Source organism: Myotis daubentonii, chromosome 7 (genome assembly GCF_963259705.1).
Source record: "Myotis daubentonii chromosome 7, mMyoDau2.1, whole genome shotgun sequence".
Classification (NCBI taxonomy): Eukaryota; Metazoa; Chordata; class Mammalia; order Chiroptera; family Vespertilionidae; genus Myotis; species Myotis daubentonii.
This window is the reverse complement of record NC_081846.1, coordinates 26,714,407-26,735,682: the sequence shown is the minus strand read 5'-3', so window position 1 is coordinate 26,735,682 and position 21,276 is coordinate 26,714,407. Positions and strand designations below refer to the sequence as shown.

The window sequence follows — 21,276 nt, the reverse complement described above, 5'->3', positions numbered from 1 at the left end:
CATACAACTTAACAAAAGAAAGATAAACAATCCAATCAAAAAATGGGCAAAGGACCTAAATAGACACTTTTCAAAAGTGGATATACAGAAGGCCAAGAGACATATGAAAAAATGTTCAAAGTCACTAATCATCTGAAAGATGCAAATCAGAATGACAATGAGGTACCATCTCACACCTGTCAGAATGACTATCATCAACAAATCGACAGATGAGAAGTGCTGGAGAGGATGTGAAAAAAAAAGGAACCCTTATGCACTGGTGGGAATGCAGACTGGTATAGCCACTGTGGAAAACAGTATGGAGTTTCCTCAAAAAATTAAAAATGGAACTCCCATTTGACCCAGTAATCCCACTTCTAGGAATATATCCCAAGAAATAAGAAAGGATATATGCACCCCTATGTTCATGGCAACACAATTTACAATAGCTAAGATTTGAAAACAGCCTAAGTGCTCATCAGCAGAGGAGTGGGTTAAAAAACCATGGTACGTCTATGCAATGGAATACAACACTGCTGTAAAAAAGAAAGAACTCTTACCATTCGCAACAGCATGGATGGGCTTGGAGAACATTATGCTAAATGAAATAAGCCAGTGGAGAAGGATAAGTATCACATGATCTCACTCATTTGTGGCATATAATGAACAACATAAACTGATGAACAAAAAGAGATCCAGAGACATAGAAACAGATAATCAAACCTCAGAGGGAAGGAGAGGAGGGGAGGGGAGGAGTAAGAGGTCAACCAAAGGACTTGTATGCATGCATATAAGCATAACCAATGGACACAGATAGTAGAGGGGTGAAGGCATGTGCTGGAGGGTAGGAGCAGCCGGGGAGAGATCAATGCGGGGGGGGGGGAGGAGACATATGTAATACTCTCAACAATAAAGAGTTTAAATTAAAAAAAGAAAAGAAAAATCAATGATTTACAATGATGGCTGGGAATTTTCATGAGCCCTTATAGATGTTATAGAATCTTATATTTAGTTAAACCCTCATTCACAAGTAAGGACAAAATAAAAGCCTGTCTATTTATACAAGCATGGTTTATATTCCCACCTACCTTCATTAAAAGAACGGGTAAAAAAGAATGCACTAAAACAAGAAGAAAGATGAACCCAGGGGAAAGACAGGGTAATCACAGAAACAGTCATATTGTTAAATTTAATAATCCGATGACTGCAAAAAAACAAAACCTGTTGTTCAAAACTAAATTCTAAATAACAATCAGCAAATAAGAAAGTTAATAATGTTAGGTCTTTTGGAAAGTCTAAGGAACTGGAAAGAATAGGCCTGCATTCCTTCAGGTCAAGTGCCAGGAGCTGAGTAGATGCTGAAGTCAGTATCTTCATTCACTTAATTTATCATTCTTCGATGCCCATATTTTATGAGTATGATTCAATGAATTAGTGACAGAGCAGAAGTTATAAACTTAGGATCCAGGATCTTCTTGTCCATTATATCAGTGCAATTTTTTTTTTTTTTGCACACATGCCAATCTTAAGGAGTCTTTGAAATTCTTATTCTCATTGGAAAGTCACCTCGGGCAGTGGTAGCCTATCAGATGGTGGACATTCCTTTCCATACTTGTCTCCCTGAAAGTCTCTTCTTGCATACAAAGCTAGCCAAACCAAGATCATCTCACATGTGACTGCACTGGGAAGAGGCTAATTTCTTTCATATGAGTTGACCTATGGCACCTTTAATTATTCCTCTCACAGGATGCTGTTTCCACAAAAAACTTCTTATCTGCTCCTTCCTTCTCATGTGCCTGCTCTGCCACTGTGTGGTACTCAGATGTCAAAGCAACGGTGAATTGGCAGACTGTCACATCTGCTCCTGAGTTTGGGTTCCTTGCAACACCAGATGCTTCCAGTCACCTGGGAAATCACTCTGACAATAGCTACATATCAAGTTCAAGGTCAAAGTGAATTCTCAGCAAATGCTGCAAAACTAGAAGTTCTCAGCCATTGTTTAAATAATTTATAACAGCAGGATGTATGCCTACTTGAAAAGTGACAGGGAAGATTCCAAGTAAATGACATTTTTCCATTATGTCATAGAGGATACAGAGTTGGGTATCTTCACCCAGAAGGACATGTGTTTAAGTGACGATGATGCAGTCAAATCCCTGAGTTCTAATCTAATGTTGCTCGCCCTCTGTCACTGACCAAAACTGAAAGTTCTGACAGATAAAGAAGCAACATGTCAACCCTACACAGCATATCCAAGCAAGGGATGATTTTTTTTTGTCCAGAAAAAGGACATGCTGTGTCACCGTTTATTTGAAGCAGATCGAAGGAAGGCATTTGGTACCAGCTCTCTGTTGTCTGAGAAGTTAATGCAATTTCCTGTTTTAAAATTTTGCCTTCAGATGTAGGAAAAGCTGCAGATGCCGGGGTCCTGCCCCAGCGGGTCCAGGGGTCCCCAAAGGTGTGGACGGAGTCGGCGAAGAAGGAATGACACGGAGACAGCGTTCAGTTGATCAGCAGCCTAGCCCGGATCTCCAGCCAAGTTCTGGTCTGGATCTCCAGAGAGGTTCTGCTCTGGATCTCCAGCGAAGTTCTTCTGTCTCTAGAGGACGTTCTGTGTAGGTTCTGTGCCTAGGCTCTGTCTCTCTTGGTCCTGTCTTCCAAGCCCTGTGTTCTAAGTTCTGTGTCTTTCTGTCTTCTGAATTCTGTCTGCTTAGAATCTCCAGCCAGGTTCTGTACAGGTTCTCCAGCCAGGTTCAGTCACCAGGTTCTAGTCAGGCTCTCCTGCCAATCTCCGCAGTCAGGTTCAGTCCAGGATCCCTTGCCATGTTCTCTCCATCGAAGCTCCTCCATCTCCAGGTTCCGCGTAGGTTCTGTCTTCTGAATTCTGTTCTAAGCTCTGTCTTGTTGATTCTGTTCTAAGTTCTGTCTCTCTCTGTCTTGTTACATCTGTATTTATACCAGTTGATTCAATCCTATCAATCTCTATTACAAAGGTTAGGGCGTTTCTTATCTCCATTCCAGGGAGTAAAGATTATGCAGCTTAAGCATGATTGTTCGTAGTTAAAGTGATTAATTACCCGCCTGGCACTTAGTTAAAGGGTTTTATTCCCTCCCTAACTTCAGGGGAAAATCCCTACCTGGGGAAACAACCTTTCTCAGAGATCTTGGTTAAAACACATAGTGCCAAGAAGGTGAGCAAACATATTAAGAACAGTATGCCATATATGCCAGGTCCCTTGAAACAGCAAGGATGGACTGGCTCCCAGCAAAAAGCCAAAGACCTACTCTGTCGCCACAGTGCCAACTCCTGCTGGAGGCTGGAGGCAAGAGGTTTACTCGCTACCTGATAGAGATGATGAGGGAAGTAGCTATGTGGACATCAGGGGCAAAAACACTCCATCACAGGGGAACCAGGACCAGGGTCCTAAAGCAGGAATGTGCCTGGGGTGTGTAAAGAATTGAGGAGACCAGTGTAACTGGGGCAGAGCAGAGTGGTGGAGCAAGGGGAAGTGGAGCATATGAAATCAGAACGGAGCCAAAGACAGGATCACATAAGACCTTGAAGATCTCTGTGCTCACTACCTTCTACTTCTGTTGAGCCAGAGGGTCACTGGAAGCTGCCATGTAGAGGACTAATATCCAAGTGCATTTAAGTATGTTTGCAACCACTAAGCAAGTAAATCCATGTTTTCAACTGTCCATTTTATGAAATCTAAATACAGATCAAGTATTTCCAATGAAAATTTGGTGTCCGAATTGTGATGGGTTCTAAGTATAAAATGCACACTGGATTTTAAAGGTTAACATGAGAAAAACTGTAAAATATCTCATTCGCAATTTTTATATTTACTTGCATATAGAAATGGTAATATTCTGGGTATACTGTGTTAAATAAAACATGAAAATTAATTCAATATGTTTCTCTTGCTTTTTAATGTGACTACTAGAAAATTTGTAATTGTATTATATGGCTTACATTATACTTCTGCTGGACAGTACTACTTTGGAATAATTATTGTAAAACTTTAATATGCAAAAGAACAACCTAAGGAGCTTCTTACCATGTGATTCACCAATTCACTGCAAGAGGCCAAAATAGGTCTAGAGTTGATCCCAAGACCTACTTCTTAAGCGAGCATGCCCAGTGGATGCTGAGTGGTCTGAAGACCCCTGCTCTATAAAGAGAGCCCACAGTCTTGATTTTGCTAGTTTAAGATAAAGGCACAAACCTTCATCAGAGAGTCATGGTGGAAATGGCCATACCTCTTCTGCAAACCAACAACTACCTGCTCTACTATCCTTTCTTCTAGATCCCCGAACCAGTTTCTTGCTTGAATTACCTGTCAGCTATTGCCATGAACTTCAGGGGCTGAAATTACTTGCCAGATGGGACTCCAGTCAACATTTCTCCCTCCTTCTCATCTGACCCAATACTCTGTCTACTCCACTGAAACAGCCACTTCCCACAGCAGGGCTCTCTGAGCCCAGCCTATTCCATTGCATAAGATATTCACATCTTTAAAAATATATTACAAACACCATCATTTATGTAAAAATGTACTAATTCTAAGCAGCTTTCACTTATATGTCAAGTGTCGAGTTTTAAAGTTATTAGGACAACTATTAAAGACTAAAACTAGGTTGGTAAAAAATAATCCAGTTCTCACTGGATTTGACTTCATCAAAAGTCAAAAAGTCTCAAGCAAATGTAATGTCAGTTCATTTTAATACATTTTTTCACATCTATTTTATTTTCCTTACTTAATTTTTTCATTATAGTAGACAGGATTTTTTTTAATTCAGGTAACATAAGAATTATCCACAATCTTACCATACAGAAATAAAACTTGTATTCCTTCTGGGGTATTTCTTTTTAATTCTTTTTACATGGTTTTGATTTTATTCTACATATAGTTGGGCATACTACTTTTTCACTCAACATTTTTGGATTCATCAAACTACTCTATTTCTTTAAAATATACAGTTCTCTCACCAGGAGCACTGTATAGACTTCATTTTCATTAGTTTCATATCTTAGTAAAATGCTAGATTTTATTTATTAAAAACCTTACAAACTTAAAAAAATAATTCCTGAATTTTTTCTCTGTGGGATCCTATTGTCAGTGGAATAATTTCAGTTATTTTCTTCTATGTAGTTATTAATAGTATTTTGGAAAACTACTGATTTTTAAGTGTTTGTTTTTAACGTAGGGGTAGATTACAAAATAATATTTTTATTAATTTTCTTAGACTTTCTAGATATACAATCCATTTGTCTATAAATAATGATATCTTGCTATTTCCAACAGTTATACAAGCCTATGTTTATCTCTTGCTTCATTCACTGAATAAAATTCCAAGGATGATTTCTACTGCTCACTTGTGGGAAATATTTCCCACAAAACATTTTACGGAAGGTATAGCAGTATACTCTAGGCTAGTTGAATGCCTTCAAGAGAATGCATTTAGACCTGGATACCCTAGTGCACGATGCCTATACAAAAATGGAAGCATGTTCAAACATATGGCCATGATGGATTCAAAGCCCTTGAACCCGCATTAGATCACGAACAGCTGAAAGAATTAGGAATGTTTATTTTAGAGAATAGACACTTATTTGAACTTGATGATGCAAGAAATTTCATTAAAACAGGAATTAGACATGTGCTTCCCCTCTCTAAAGTGCTAGAACCAAACTACATGGAGGCTAATTTTTGGCCAATGTCAATAATTTTAATTAAAAAGTAAGTGAAATACTCCAGTAGGAAGGACACTCTCCTACAGGAGAAATTTGGGTCAACAATCCATTATAGAGAAGTTATGAAATAGATTTGAACATCTGATAGGTAGTCAGACTGAATGGCTTTTAATATGCATCTTACTCCATATTCCATATATCCACAAGCACTTTGTTTACTGAAATTCATTTAAATACAAATAGAAGTAGCACTGTTGACCCTTGAACAATGGGGGTAAGGGCATCAAACCACTCACAGTTGAAAATCCATGTATAATGTTTGGCTCCCCCCAAACTTAAGCTGTTCCTCAGTATCTATGGGAGAATGGTTTCAGGAACTCCCATGGGCATCAAAATCTGTGCATGCTCAAGTGTTCCCTATAAAATGGGCTAGATAAATGCATAAAATTGGCCCTCTGCATCCATGGGCTCCAAACCATGAATGGAAAACAATACAGGTATTTATGGAAAAAATCCACATATAAGTGGACCCACACAGCTCAAACCAGTATTGTTCAAGGGTCAACTGTATATCAAAAGCACCTAATTACTTTTAGACTAACTTTTTAGTAAGCACACGCTAAAATTTAAATATATGAAATAAATTTATATGACTAAAAATGGAATAATACTTTCTCCAACCATTTCTTCCACCTGCAGCTTTGATCAATCAACAAATATTCATTAAGAAAGGCAAAAACATCAATATACTTAGAAAACTATCACCATGAAAAATGTTCTAATCATTTTTACTCTACTGCAAAAGAACATTTATATTTAAACATTAATTGACTATCCAAACAGATACTTCTCTCTGAGCATCTATATATATAAAAGCCTAAGCAAACGTCCAACCGTCTGACCAGTAACAATGAAGCCCAATGACCACCAGGGGGCAGACACTCTAACCAGTAGCCATGATGCACACTGACCACCAGAGGGCAAATGTTCAACGCAGGAGTTGCTGAGCTGCAGTGACTTGGCAGCTGTGGTTCTCAGGTGACGCACCAAGAACCAGAGAGGAGGGAGCCCAATTCCAGGGTGCATCACCCGAGAACTGCCCTCCCACAATATGAGACCCCTCAGGGGATGTCAGAGAGCTTATTTCTGCCTGATCCCCGCAGGCCAGGGCAAGGGAACCTACTGGTGCACAAATCCATGCACTGAGCCTCTATTATACAATATAAGATTCATACTTCTCATTCCCAACAAAGAATTCTCTTTAGGAAATAGGTCATGAAAGCTGTTAACTAGTTTATGTCTTTCTCATTCAAGAATATTAAACCTGTATTTTCTTACATTCCAAAAATATCCTTGGGCAGCCTTTGTCCAGCCAAACACTCTTAAAACCAAAAGACAGCAAAAATGCTTATAAGATAGAAACTTACTGAAAAGTGATTATACCTTGCTTGTCCTTATCTTGAGAGATTTAAATATAATTATAAGCATTTTATTTAAATAAACTCACTGCAATTTATATGACCCCCTATGATTACTGTTACCCTTAATCAACTGGTGTCATATGAATAATTTACCCAAAAAGTACAGAATTATAACATTTTATAGAGAAGATAAGGCATAATTCTTATGTTCCAGTCTTAATGTACTAGTGACAGTTGGTGATTTGATGAAGCATCTGACCTCAGAAAGAGCAGCAAAGAAAAAAACTGAGTGGCTGGCAGGATGGCGAGTTCATGACAGAAACAAGAAACCCTGTTCCTCACTGGACATTTTGGAGCATTCTCTTCTCTTCAGACACAAGGCAATATTCTAGAACTGTGGATTGATATGAAATGTAAAATACAAAGCAAAGCTCTTTTCTGAAAAATAAAACCCAGAATGAATAAGTCATGGAAATCCTTTACCTTCCTTGGCAGCCTGATGCCCCCAGGTGCTGAAAGATGGCCCAGAGAAGAATGACATCTATTGTTCAGGAAGGTTTATGGGTGGGATCAGGCTGTCCCACTGAGTAGATTGTGCATTTGGCTGGTGAGCAAAAGTTGACCTGTCTCCCCAGAGAAGCAAACCAGAGCAACCAGAGAAGAGGCCATGGAAGCTAACGTCCAGCTCATGAGAGTCATCCAGGAAATGCGGGCAGAGATCAACAAGCTGGAGAAAGAGAATCAAGCCCTCCGGTTGAAACTGACCTCAAGCAGTCAGAGAACCCCGGGATCAGGGGGACATTCAGAGGACGAAAGGGAAGAGGAAGTCACAGACATTGGTAACCTAGTAAAAGTGCCTGGACAATCTCCAGCAACACTTCACAGTGTTATTTCCACTGATTCAGAACCAGATGCGCAGCAACACCAAGGTAAAGAAAGTCATAGCTCTTCTGGGCTGTGCCCATCTTTGCAAATATCTCCTAAACAGTAGGTTTATTGTGCCTGTCAAATAACTGCATAATTTGGTGTTTACAGTGGCAACTTTCACCCTTTTTCTACTGGTAGATGAACTTTGAATCCCGAGGCAAATGTTTCTTTAGCATCTTTAAACAACATATTTTGGCAACATTAAAACTATTTTCATATATTCCTGGAAAGATAAGAATGACAGGTTGGTGAGGTTCAGTCATGTTAAAAACAATGTGTTTTTTTACCTCTGCCGGGGTCCAACCCCAGCAGGTCCAGGGGTCCCCAAAGGCGTGGACGGAGTCGGCGAAGAAGGAATGATACGGAGACAGCGTTCAGTTGATCAGCAGCCTAGCCAGGATCTCCAGCCAGGATCTCCAGCCAAGTTCTGGTCTGGATCTCCAGAGAGGTTCTGCTTCAGATCTCCAGCCAGGTTCTGTCCAGGCTCTCCAGTCAGGTTCAGTGTCCAGGTTCCAGTCAGGTTCTCCTGCCAATCTCTGTAGTCAGGTTCAGTCCAGGATCCCTTGCCATGTTCTCCTGCTAGGCTCTGTCTCTAGGCTCCGAGGCCAGTCCCTGTCCAGGATCCTCCGGCATGCTCTCTCCAGCGAAGTTCTTCTGTCTCTAGAGAACGTTCTGTGTAGGTTCTGTGCCTAGGCTCTGTCTCTCTTGGTCCTGTCTTCCAAGCCCTGTGTCCTTAGTTCTGTGTTCTGAGTTCTGAGTGTTTCTGTCTTGTTACAACTGTATTTATACCAGTTGATTCAATCCTATCAATCTCTATTACAAAGGTTAGGGCGTTTCTTATCTCCATTCCAGGGAGAAAAGATTATGTAGTTTAAGCATGACTGTTCGTAGTTAAAGGGATTAATTACCCGCCTGGCACTTAGTTGAGGGGTTTTATTCCCTCCCTAACTTCAGGGGAAAATCCCTACCTGGGGAAACCACCTTTCTCAGAGACCTTGGTTAAAGCACAGCGCCAAGAAGGTGAGCAAACATATTAAGAACAGTATGCCATATATGCCAGGTCCCTTGAAACAGCAAGGATGGACCGGCTCCCGGCATACCTCAAGCATTTAAATGCTACATAATAGAACACTGAATGGATATAAGTCAAGAAGCATGCTCACTTACTAAGCTTGAATGCTATTGCACAACAGTTAAATGTATGAATATCAGTCAGACAAATATGGTTACCAATGATTGGTCACTCACTGGCCACTTGACTCATCTTTAATCTTCATTTGAAAATGTTATAGTACTAATAAATCAACAAACAACAAGTGTTGGCATGAATGTGGAGGAAAAGAAACCCTTGTGCACTGTTGATAGAGATGAAAATTGGTACAGTCACTGTGGAAGACAATATGGAGTTTCCTCAAAACATTTTTAAAAAACTACCTTATATCCCAGCAATTCTACTTCTGAGTACATATCATAAAAAAATGAAACTCTAATTCTAAAAGATATGTATACACCTTATGTTCATTGCAGTGATATTTACAGTAGCCAAGATACTGAAGCAACCCAAGTGCACATCAATAGATGAGTGGATAAAAAAGTTGTGGTACCTATGTACAATGAAATATTACTTGGCCATAAAAAAATGAAGTCTTACCATTTGCAAAAACATGGATGGACCTAAGAGGGTATTATGCTCAGTGAAATAAGTCAGACAGAGAAAGACAAATATCCTATGCTTTTACTTATATGTGGAATCTAAAGAACAAAATAAATGAATAACCAAAATAGAAATAGACTTATAAATACAGAGAACAGACTAATGGTTGCCAGAATGGAAGGGGGTTGGGAGGCTGGGTGAAAAAGGTGAAGGGATTAAGAAGTGCAAATTGATAATTACAAAATACAGTAGTCACAGTGATGTAAAGTACAGTATAGGGAATATAGTCAATAATATCTTAATAACTATTTATGGTGACAGGTAGGCGCTTGAATTATCAGGGGGATCACTTCATAAATTATATAATTGTCTAATCACCATGCTGTACACCTGAAACTCATACAAAATAATATTGAATGTCAACTATAACTTAAAAATAAAATAAGATAATGTTATAGTGCCTATGTCACATGGTTGTGAGGATTAACTGCAATAATAGACCACGTGCTTAGTATAGCACCTGGCAAACATACAGTAAATGGCAGATATTGTTGTTTATCCATGTTTTACATAATTCAACCTCCTATACAAGTTGAAGACTTCAAGATGCAGGGTCAATATCTAAAATATCCTAAAAATAAAATCTATCATCTTTTACTGGGAATAATTTTAACTGTGAAGACTATACATGAAGTCAGAAATCAGCAGAGCAAGAAAATACATCCTACATTTAAATTGTCAGTGCTTGCCTGCACACAGAATATTCAAATAAAATTGATATGCATAATTAAATATTCAATGCTCTCTTAATGCCATCTGCCAAAGGCTTCAGGCAATGCCATTTAGAACAACTTGGCAAGGAGACATGCCGTACTTACCAGCTGCTTTTCTCTGTTAGAGAAGTCTCTCTCTAGGATGAGACCCTGTGTTTCAAAGCTAGAAACAGATTTCAATCAGGGTCTTTTCCCTTTTTGTCAAGTATGTCTCTGGATCTGAGTAGTTATGTCTGCTAGTTATTTGATAAAATTAAAATCATAACCTATAAGGAAGTTTGAATGTCTCCTGGTGAAAAAATAAGGACATTTGTACTCCAGAGCTTTGTAACCTCTGCATTCTTGACATTTTGGGCTACTCAGTTCTGTAGTGTAGGATATTGTATAATGTTCAGCAACTTTCCTAGCTTGCAAGCACTGGATGCCAGTAGCACCTGCCTCCCCGCTCCAGTCCTGAGCATCAAAAATGCCTTCAGACATCCCAAAATTTCCTCCAGTTGGAAACCACTGGCCCTACTCCAAGGTGAACAACACGCCTTCAAACCTATTTCCTATGATGCTTATCCTAATAAGAAAGTAAGTGGTGTTTATGTATCTTGTGCTATTTTTAAACAAGTATTATACTTTTCAAAAACTAGAGCATGCCATGCCAACAAGCTGAGTTTAGAATATTAATAAGACGATTGATATGATATGTCAGCATATGAATGGCAACTTTCAATAAGAATATTAGCATTAAGTTTGAAAAGGACGGTGAAAAAGATTTGATAAATTTTGGTAACTCTTACCTGTTGCGCAAATAAAACAAAGAAAGAAATATGATTTAAATTTGTGCTTGGAAGCCCAGTTGAATATTATTTAAGTGATATTTACCTGTGTTATATGTGATGTCTATTACAAAAGTAAGTGACACAGTAGAAAGAACATTGGCCTGACCACATAGAATTCCTAATTTTAGTATCCTCATGTAAAAATGAGTGGATCGGAACAGACACTCTCCAAGGCCTATCCCAACTATAAAAATATGTGACTCTATGGATGTAACATGTTTTTATGATCACTTTCCTCATCTGTAAAATAGGGATAGTGGTAGAATCTATCCCACAGGCTAGAGGATTAAATGAAATAACATAAGTAACACTCATCATGAGTTACTTGAAGTAGTTGTCTTAATATCATTAAATATGACAGAAAAATATTATTTTACTTGAGTATAAATTTCAGCAGTTTTTTAATAAGATATTTCCAACATAAGTCAAAATTCATACTTATAACTCAATCATAGAAATTTGATACTGTAAAGGGTCTTTAGAGATCATTCCCTTATTTTACAGTTGTCGATATAAGACCCAGAGAGATCAAGCAACATGGCCAATTCTCTTTTGAAAAGAGAATAACATAAACCTGCACACAGGAATAAGGTGAAATCACAAGTGTGAGTCTCGCTTTAAGAAAGGGAACAATTAAAGAAGACCTGGAAGCAAGTCACTTGAAACTGAAAAGGTCTTCTGTTTGTTCTATGATGTGTGCAGTGAGACGAAATGAGATTTGATGAGCAGGGAAAGTCTATTTCCCATCACTCAACTGAGGACACAGAGCTATGCTACAGCCCTGGGGCACAGCTGCTTGGTGAAATATATATATACTAGAGGCCCAGTGCATGGATTCATGCACCGGTGGGGTCCCTCAGCGTGGCCTGCGGGGATCTGGCCAAAACCGGCAGTCCAATATCCCCCAAGGGATGTAGTAGTGAACGAAGCGGCAGGTGGCTGGGAAGGAGCCTGACCCCAGGCCGGCACCAGGCCACTCCCGCTCATCCTGGCCCTACTGCACCTGCTGCCACTGCTCAGTAGGCTTGCTGCCGCTCTGCTGAGGTATCTGCTCACCCATCCTAGGGCGATACCAGTGCACCCATGACCAAGAAGCGCCAAGGCCAGTACCCAGTCAGTCCCGATGCGGGTCCTGATCCCAATCCAGGTCTGGATAGGGGAGGGTCAAGCAGAGGGAGTGTCTGTGGGAGAGGCTCACGCTGCCACAGCTGCACTCACCTGGTACCCATTGGTCAGCTGAGCAGTGCTCCTGCTATGGGAGTGCACTGATTGCCAGGGGGCAGCTCCTGCATTGAGCGTCTGCCCCCTGGTGGTCAGTGCAAGTCATAAGACCAGTTGAACAAAGAGTCAAACAGAATGGCCAAATGGTCACTTAGGCTTTTATATATATATATATATAGATGAATACAGATCATAGGCTCAGAATGAGTCTTTGTTAAATTATCATGGAAACACCTGTAATGTGTATAACCCTTTGGTAGGTATGAAATTCAACCAGCATTTTCAGGGATGTTTCTCTCACCCCTCCTGCCTTAGGCAACCTTACTTTGGGACTATTAGTAAAGAGATAATTTGCTATAAAGAAGATAAAAGAAACTCTCTTTACAGGGAACCCTCATCATTGCTGGACCTCTGATTCTCTTCAATCTACTCATATCCTTTTACTGCAAAAAAACTGCACTTGGCATTGATCTTTAAAATTGTGCTAATGACTGCCATTGTGTGTTGAATATATTTTCCATCTTATTGACAAGAAAATAAAAGATACAGACTGTTGTGACCCAGGGAGATGAACAAATAGCCTATTTGCTAATCAGTCAAGCTGGAGTGTATGTAATGATAAACATAAGTTGACTATCATCAGCATAATTTCCTCTGTTGTGTTTTTTTACCACTTGGTATAAAGAGATTGTTTCATAATCCTTTTAAACAGAAGCATTTGTATTTGTCAATAGTCAGAAGCCTATTCTTAGATAATTATGGAAACTCTATATCATAGCTAAAGAAAAGTATTTCAAGATCATTTATGAGCAATATTTGGATTTAATCATCTCAGATAGATTTGAACTTAAATTTTCCCTGGACTCTTGCCTAAAATTTGATCTTCTACTCTTCTAAACTATAGAAAGCCATGGCAGCTTCACTTTTTGCAATGGCCATAATAATTTGCTGTCTGTGTTCTGCAGACATGGGCATCAAACATAAATTAAAAAATAATGCTTTTGAAACTCTCAAAGCATAAACATAAGGCAGGGCTTACTTACACTTCCATGCTAGTTAATGGCAAAGTGGTGACAAGAAACCATAAAGATTCAACAAGAATGTATTACTTGTGCTCCCGAAAATGAAACCCAACCAATGAGGTCAGTGTCATTGGCCTCAGGGGTATAACTACATGTCTAAGTAGAGATTGAATCACAGGCTCTGGGTCATTTCGCACAGTGCTCGAGCTGAGGTTCAGACAAAACAAGACTCCTGGAAATGCAATTCTTTTAAGCAAGCTGCTTTAGTTACAAGGAATGGTTCTAGAAGACTTGATTTACCTCAAGAAAAGAGCTTGTTGGGAGATACTTATGGACAGAAATGGAATTGGAAGCCCTCAAAAACTAAGGCCACAAATCTCTCTGTCTCTCTCAGTAGCTCTCCAGTTTTTCACAAAAGGCATTTTTGTTTCTTTCCACGCGTCTTCTTTGCTTTCATCTCTCATTCAACATGCTTCCTTATAATGATTGTCCCAATTAAAGCCAAGACACATAACTATAGGCCAATTAGCAGCAGCCTGTTCAATTATTTGTGGCCACTCAGGCGAAGGGCTGTGGGTGAGTAGAGTCTTTTAGAATTAGGACTGAGAAAGCCATCTGGAATTAGACTCTCTAGAAGATCCATGTTCTTCCCACTTAAAGTTTTAGTATCTCTATATGTCAAAGTCTTAGTTCAAATGCTGTGTTCCCTAAAAGTTTTAACCTGACTACATTATTTAAAGACCCTGCAGACACCCTCCCTCCTCTGTTTCTATCCCCTTGTTCTCAGAAGCCTTATTTGTTTTTCTAGAATCTATCTGAATGTTATGTTTGTGAATAGTCTGTTTGCCACACAAGAGGATAAGCTCTAGGCAGGCAAGAATTCTGTGTTGTTTACTACCACATCCCTATCTCTTTAAAAAAGTGTCTGGCACATGGTTGGTACTCAACTCTTTGCAAAATGAATCAGTGAATGGATGTCTCTTGTGCAAAAAGAAAATAAAAAATAATAATATTGCTTAGTTTCAATAAAGTACTAGCAACATAATTTTCCATTTCCAGGCATCATTAAAGGTCGAATTTTTAAGCTTAAATTTTGTGTCTTCTGTACAGACAACATCATGATTGTTAGACGCTATTCCATTTCCTCACCAGTCCATTCATTTGCTGCAAATGATCCTTGGAAATCTGGGAAAAGACATCCAAGTAGTAGAATTCTAGAAGCTCAGGGGATGCTTAAACCACTGACATGTTCTTCAATCAAGAAGCAAGACAATGAAGAAAAAGCATTTGCAGAAGATTCTTTTACCAACAAGAGTTCTAGCCACAGAGCCTTTCCCGAGTACGTTCCCAGTGGCAGGTAAGGTCCAATCTTCCCTAAGCTAGTTTTCAGGTGCCTGCCTGCTGCGATGGCTACTGAGACATTCTCCTGGGTGAGCAAGATCATATCTAGGGAGGGAAACAATACCAAGTAGGCCAGTAGGCCAAAATAGTTTCCATCTGAGGTTGTCATTTCAGAAATCAAAAGGAACACATTTATTTGAGGTCAAATGGCCCTCTCTAGAGAGGCCTCTAATAAGTGGAAACAGTCTTCCCTTACTCACCAAACATTTTGTATCAATCCTCACCTGAGGACACTTTTCCATTGGTTTTTAGAGAGAGTGGAAGAGAGAGGGAAAGACAGAGAGAAATACCTATGTGAGAGAAACACATCGATTGGTTGCTTCATGCACATGCCCCGACCAGGCCCCAGGCCAGGGAGATACCTGCAACTGCGATACGTGCCCTTGACTGGAATCGAACCCAGAATCCTTCATTCTGCAAGCCGACGCTCTATCCACTGAGCCAAAATGGCTAAGGCTCATCAAACATGATTAATGATCAAACTCTGAGCTAGGAACTAGCAATATAACAGTCAGCAAAAATAAAACATTGTGCTTGAAACTTTCATGCAGCAACGAAGCCACATAAGTGAACTGACTCCTATAGTAACAAGTGTCTTGGGGAGAAGACACAGTTACTCTGGGAGCTGAACTCAGAATTCCTCTCTCAGAGATAACTATTCTTTTGGAGAAAGATGCCTTAATGGGCTTTTTGTGGCATAAAAAGGGCCCTTTTTGGCATAACCCAAAATGGCCTAGAGACAAAGAGAACACTAACCTATAATGCAAAATCCATGAATTGGCATTTAGGAGTTAGAAGCAGCCTGAGAACTGCGGGGATTGAGAAAATATTGGAGAGACAGGCTGAGAGTTAAAGAGGACAGCTGGCCAGTGGTCCCTGTAGTGGGTAGAGCCAAGGGCTCTTTCAGAACAAGATTTCCACCATCAAGCTTATTTATCTGCTCTACTCTGCTAGAGCATGACCTCCCTCCCCCACAATCGGCATTCCTATCTTCCAGCCCTGACTTTGGCCCTGACACTTTAGCAAGAGTCTCTGCACATGTGTCTCCTAAGAGTAGAAGGAGGAAAATAAAGGGAAAAAGGGGGCCTGGGCTCTACCCACCACAGGGGTAGCTGTCAAAAATCCCTTCCTATGTGGGCTTTTTCTTTTGTAACATGATAATCAATAAACATGAAAATACATAAAGTGTATATTATGTTGAATGGTGATAAGTACTAAAGAGAAAAATAAACCAATTACAATGAAAAGAGAAGAGTTAGAGGAGTAAGCACTATTGAAATTTTTACATCATGGCTAGAAAATGCCTCATCATTTGAGTAAAGCGGAGAGGGCTTTGAGGATTTCAGGTGCTGGGCACAGGGAGAACATTCTAGGCTTTGAGAACTCAGAATGCAAGGTAGCTGGGCAGGTTCATGGCTTGTGCATGAGGAAAGGCAAGGAGGCAGGTGAGATTGCAATGGAGTGAGAAAGAGAAATGAAGGAAAATTATAAGGTGGACTTCCACTTTCTTCCAATGAGTTCAGATTTATTCCAAGTGATTTGGGGTACATAATAATGCTCTTTTCATTAAAAAAATAGACCATATCAGGAGCCCTGTTTTGAAATGACTATAGAAAAAAATACAGAAATCAAGAAGACCAGGTTTAAGGCTAAAAAAGTAGTGTAGGCAACGAGGTGATCATTTCTTGGCCAAGAGTAGTAACCATGGGTGTTAGTGTCTGAATATGTTTTGAAGGTAGAGCCAATAAGATTTGTTGATGGAGCAGCTGTGGGATATGGAAATAAGAAATACTAACCCAACTATTGTGTCTTCAGAGAAAGAAAAGCAGAGATCTACCCTTGCCTAAACATATTATATATACAAACATATACACATATATTCATATATAGTCGTAGTTACATAAAAGCACAAAATCTTCATTGCAAAAAAATCACAAATTATAAAGCATAAATGCAATATTCAAAGTAAACAGTATAAAAAGGAAAATCTTCCATATTCCCACATATGTGAAGAACCATCATTTAGATTTTAATAGATATCTTTCCAGGCTTATGTCCACATAGTCTGAAATTGCACAGCGCCTGTTTTATAATGTTTTATTTTTTGCACTTAAACCATTACATTTTCACAGGCCTACAATGCTGAGAAATACAGTAATATCAATTTTCCCATTTCCATGTACATATTTTCTATGAGAGTTTGGGAACCTACCCAATGTTTATGATGTATTTATTTTTCTGAAGCAAAACATTTTCCAACTTCCAAGCTGCCAACAAATAAACTACTTGAACACAATCCATTTCTAATTTGGAATCTACTTTAGTTTGAAAGATTGAGCCAATTTTAGGACTGTGTTAAAACAAGAAAGTCAGTAATGAATGAAAATCAACAGCTGGGTTGGCATAAAATCCAGTGGCTACAGAGAGAACTGTTGAGTAGGAATTAAATATGTGTTGGGTTTTTTGCTCCTTTTTTATTTTGCCTTTTACTTTCTCAAGGACCAGCTAGCAAAGTAACTTGTCATGACATTACTCCTCTGATTTTTTTGGTAAAATTATTTCCTTTATGATAACTTTCAAAAAATGTATGGAGACCAGTTTGTTTGAACTGGCTTTTTTGAACAGTCAGGCACCACTCCTCATTTGCTTGTGAGCTTCTCCACTATTATATCAAGGAAGTATTTTATAAGATAATGCCAATGTCAATATTTCTAAGAACAAATGCTCTCCCAAAACCAGAGATAGAATTTTAATCTTTCCTAAATTTTGCCATAGAAATTCAATATTTTTCTTCTTCATTTAAAAAAAAATATCTCAGGCTGTCAAAAAGATTAGGGGGAAGGGTCCATGGAAACAATTAATATTACAAATGCTATGTTATTCATTTTACTGATAGAAGAAGCCAGACACATTAAAATAAACATATTCTGTTCTGTTGCTATTACAAAAATGGTTAGGAAGGCAGATTTGCACTCACATAGCGCAAACCCCAACCCCATCATTAACCAATAACACAGTCTTGGAAAAGTTCCTTGTCGGCCCTATGCCAGTTTACTCCTCTATAAAAAGGGAATCACAATCGCAGTTACCTTATTGCTTTTGTGAAGAATAAATGAGACAGTGAAGTAAATACTTACTAAGTAGCAGCAGTTATTATTTTATTGATCCTAATAAATGGAACCACTGGCCTCCCTCCCAAGGGAGGAAGCAGATATATTTCCCTAGTTGCAGGCCACTAAATGTCATTCACTGGATTTATAGCCTTATCTAATAAAGAGATAAAGAGAGAGAGAGAGAGAGAGAGAGAGAACAAAATTGGAGAAAAGGCAGTAATTTTAAACAATATTCTTTAGACTTATTCCTGGGAGCAGTTTGCCCTGGTTTATGTCAAAATTCTACATAGCACTGTTAGAGGGAAAAAGAGAAACGGGCAAAATGAAAAGATAATTGCTCACATAACTCAGGGTCATTATCGTCACTGCTCTCTCCCCTTTATTGTCCAGATGTGGTGGATATTCAGTTACTTCAAAGTCTATAACTGTAGATGGATCTGGATTATAAAATAATTGCCTCAATTTTCTGCTTCCTTTCAACCAAATAGCTTGGCTGGGAAAAGACTTTTTGCCTAAGACAGCATGGTATTCAACTTTAAACATCAAGTTAATAATTTTCAGGCTTAAAGACGCTCTCTCAATAGTTTCAAATTTTAGTGTTATCAACACGCTTCACTATTCTTAATTAAAGGGCCAGTTTCAACATATAATCTTGAATTGTTCATGAGCAAATAAACAAATATCTAGTATGATATATTTAAAATGAAGTTTTAACACTGTAGGCACTGGTTGATGATTTGGAAAAAATGCTAAATGTTTTGTATAAAAGCTACTAACAAGTTTTATTAATCTTCCCCTTATTTTGTTTATTTGTTTGTTTGTTTGTTTTTTAGGGAAAAGATTAAGGCAGTTAGTTTCCTGTTACCCATGGACATAGCTTCATATTCCAAAAATTCAAGTTCTTTGAAATACTCACCAAATCAGACGACAAATCAGACAAATACCATTACGGAATAGGATGTGTGAAATGGTAAAATTTAAGAAATAGTTGGTTCCCAAGAGTTGGGAACACCAATACCTCACAGGTTCAGTGTCCTCTCCTGAAAAGAGCTCTGGCAAGATGCCCAGTAGACACACAAAATCAAGGGTCCTCAAACTACGGCCCACGGGCCACATGCAAATACAAATATTGTATTTGTTCCTTTTGTTTTTTTACTTCAAAATAAGATATGTGCAGTGTGCAAAGGAATTTGTTCATAGTTTTTTTTTTTAACTATAGTCCGGCCCTCCATCAGTCTGAGGGACAGTGAACTGGACCCGTTTAAAAAGTTTGAGGACCCCTGCACAAAATACTTGGTGTAAGGTCAGTGGACTTGTCAATAAACTTGACCAAAAAATGGAAGCGATTACTTTGTGTTGTTGTTGAATGCTGACGTTGATGTGTGTAGCAGCTATTGTAGTCTTTCTGTGCAGCATGTAAGCAATTAAATGTGAATAAATTAAATTGAGTGCTATGTTCGGTGTCTGTGTTATGCTATCAGAAAATGCTGCTGTTCACATTATAAATGTCACTTTCCAGATGGAATAAATCTAGAAAAAAAGTACTGTTTTTTATTAATGGCATACAGGCAATAGCGATTATCCTTATAGTTAACTGTGCATCGATATTTTACTGTTAATGTCCTGTGTCACTGGCATGTGAGCACAAATACATCAAACTTCAATAGCCTACATTGTGGGTTCAGCATGGCTAGTGACAAAGACACTAAAACAAGTTAGAAGGAGAGAGAAAGGAGAACCAAGATGGCGGCATAGGTTAACGCCGGAGTTTGCTGCTTTGAACAACTACTTCAAAACTAAAAGACGGAACGGACATCACGCAGAACCACAGGAACGCTGGCTGAGTGGAAGTCCTACAACTAGGAAGAAAGAGAAACGCATACGGACACTCAGAGGAGGCGCAGTGCTGAAGTCAAATTCTGAGGTGCGGAGTGCACAGAGCGGGCTGGCGGCAGAGGGCGCGGTTGGCGTTTTCAATCTGGAGGGAGTCGCAGACTCTGAGCTCCAGATCCAGGCGAGTCTTAGGGACCCAGACTCAAACGGGAGAAGCGGAACTGTCTGGCTTCGGTCAGAGCAAGTGCAGCTTTCTCTCCGAGCTTTGCAGAGGGTGCTGGAACTCAGAGAGGCAGAGCCCCTGGGGACAGGACTGAGAGCCGCCATAACTGCTCTCTCCGGCCCATGCTGTTGATCCTGTTCGACCCGCCCTGCCCAAGCCCTGCACAGAGGCATTTGCCGGATAGCCTCAGGCAAAGGCTAGATTAGCACCTCCCTAGAGGACAGAAGTTCTCTCACTGCTGACACAGCTGATTCTCATAGCCACTTGGCCTGGAGGTCAAACCCTCCCTAGTATTAGCTACAACAATCAAGGTTTAACTATAAGACTGCGAACAAAGATCACTAGGGGGTGCACCAAGGAAGCATAACAAAATGCGGAGACAAAGAAACAGGACAAAATTGTCAATGGAAGATATAGAGTTCAGAACCACACTTTTAAGGTCTCTCAAGAACTGTTTAGAAGCTGCCGATAAACTTAATGAGATCTACACGAAAACTAATAAGACCCTCGATCTTATATTGGGGAACCAACTAGAAATTAAGCATACACGGAATGAAATAACGAATATTATACAGACTCCCGACAGCAGACCAGAGGAGCGCAAGAATCAAGTCAATGATTTGAAATGCGAGGAAGCAAAAAACACCCAACCAGAAAAGCAAAATGAAAAAAGAATCCAAAAATGCGAGGATAGTGTAAGGAGCCTCTGGGACAGCTTCAAGCGTACCAACATCAGAATTATAGGGTTGCCAGAAGATGAGAGAGAGCAAGATATTGAAAACCTATTTGAAGAAATAATGACAGAAAACTTCCCCCACCTGGTGAAAGAAATGGACTTACAGGCCCAAGAAGCGCGGAGAACCCCAAACAAAAGGAATCCAAAGAGGACCACACCAAGACACATCATAATCAAAATGCCAAGAGCAAAAGATAAAGAGAGAATCTTAAAAGCAGCAAGAGAAAGAAACCGAGTTACCTACAAGGGAATACCCATACGACTGTCAGCTGATTTCTCAACAGAAACTTTGCAGGCCAGAAGGGAGTGGCAAGAAATATTCAAAGTGATGAATACCAAGAACCTACAACCAAGATTACTTTATTCAGCAAAGCTATCATTCAGAATTGAAGGTCAGATAAAGAGCTTCACAGATAAGGAAAAGCTAAAGGAGTTCATCACCACC

General features: G+C 39.4%; 1 protein-coding gene across 1 annotated transcript; it reads left to right on the top strand.

Moving 5' to 3' along the window:
* Positions 1-7,762: 7,762 nt before the first annotated feature.
* On the top strand, positions 7,763-19,142 carry CCDC195 (coiled-coil domain containing 195). Its single transcript, XM_059702467.1, has 3 exons — positions 7,763-8,027; positions 14,636-14,882; positions 18,873-19,142. The coding sequence occupies exons 1-3, from the start codon at positions 7,766-7,768 to the stop codon at positions 18,994-18,996; spliced, it is 633 nt and encodes a 210-aa protein (XP_059558450.1). The 5' UTR covers positions 7,763-7,765; the 3' UTR covers positions 18,997-19,142.
* The last annotated feature ends 2,134 nt before the right edge of the window (positions 19,143-21,276 follow it).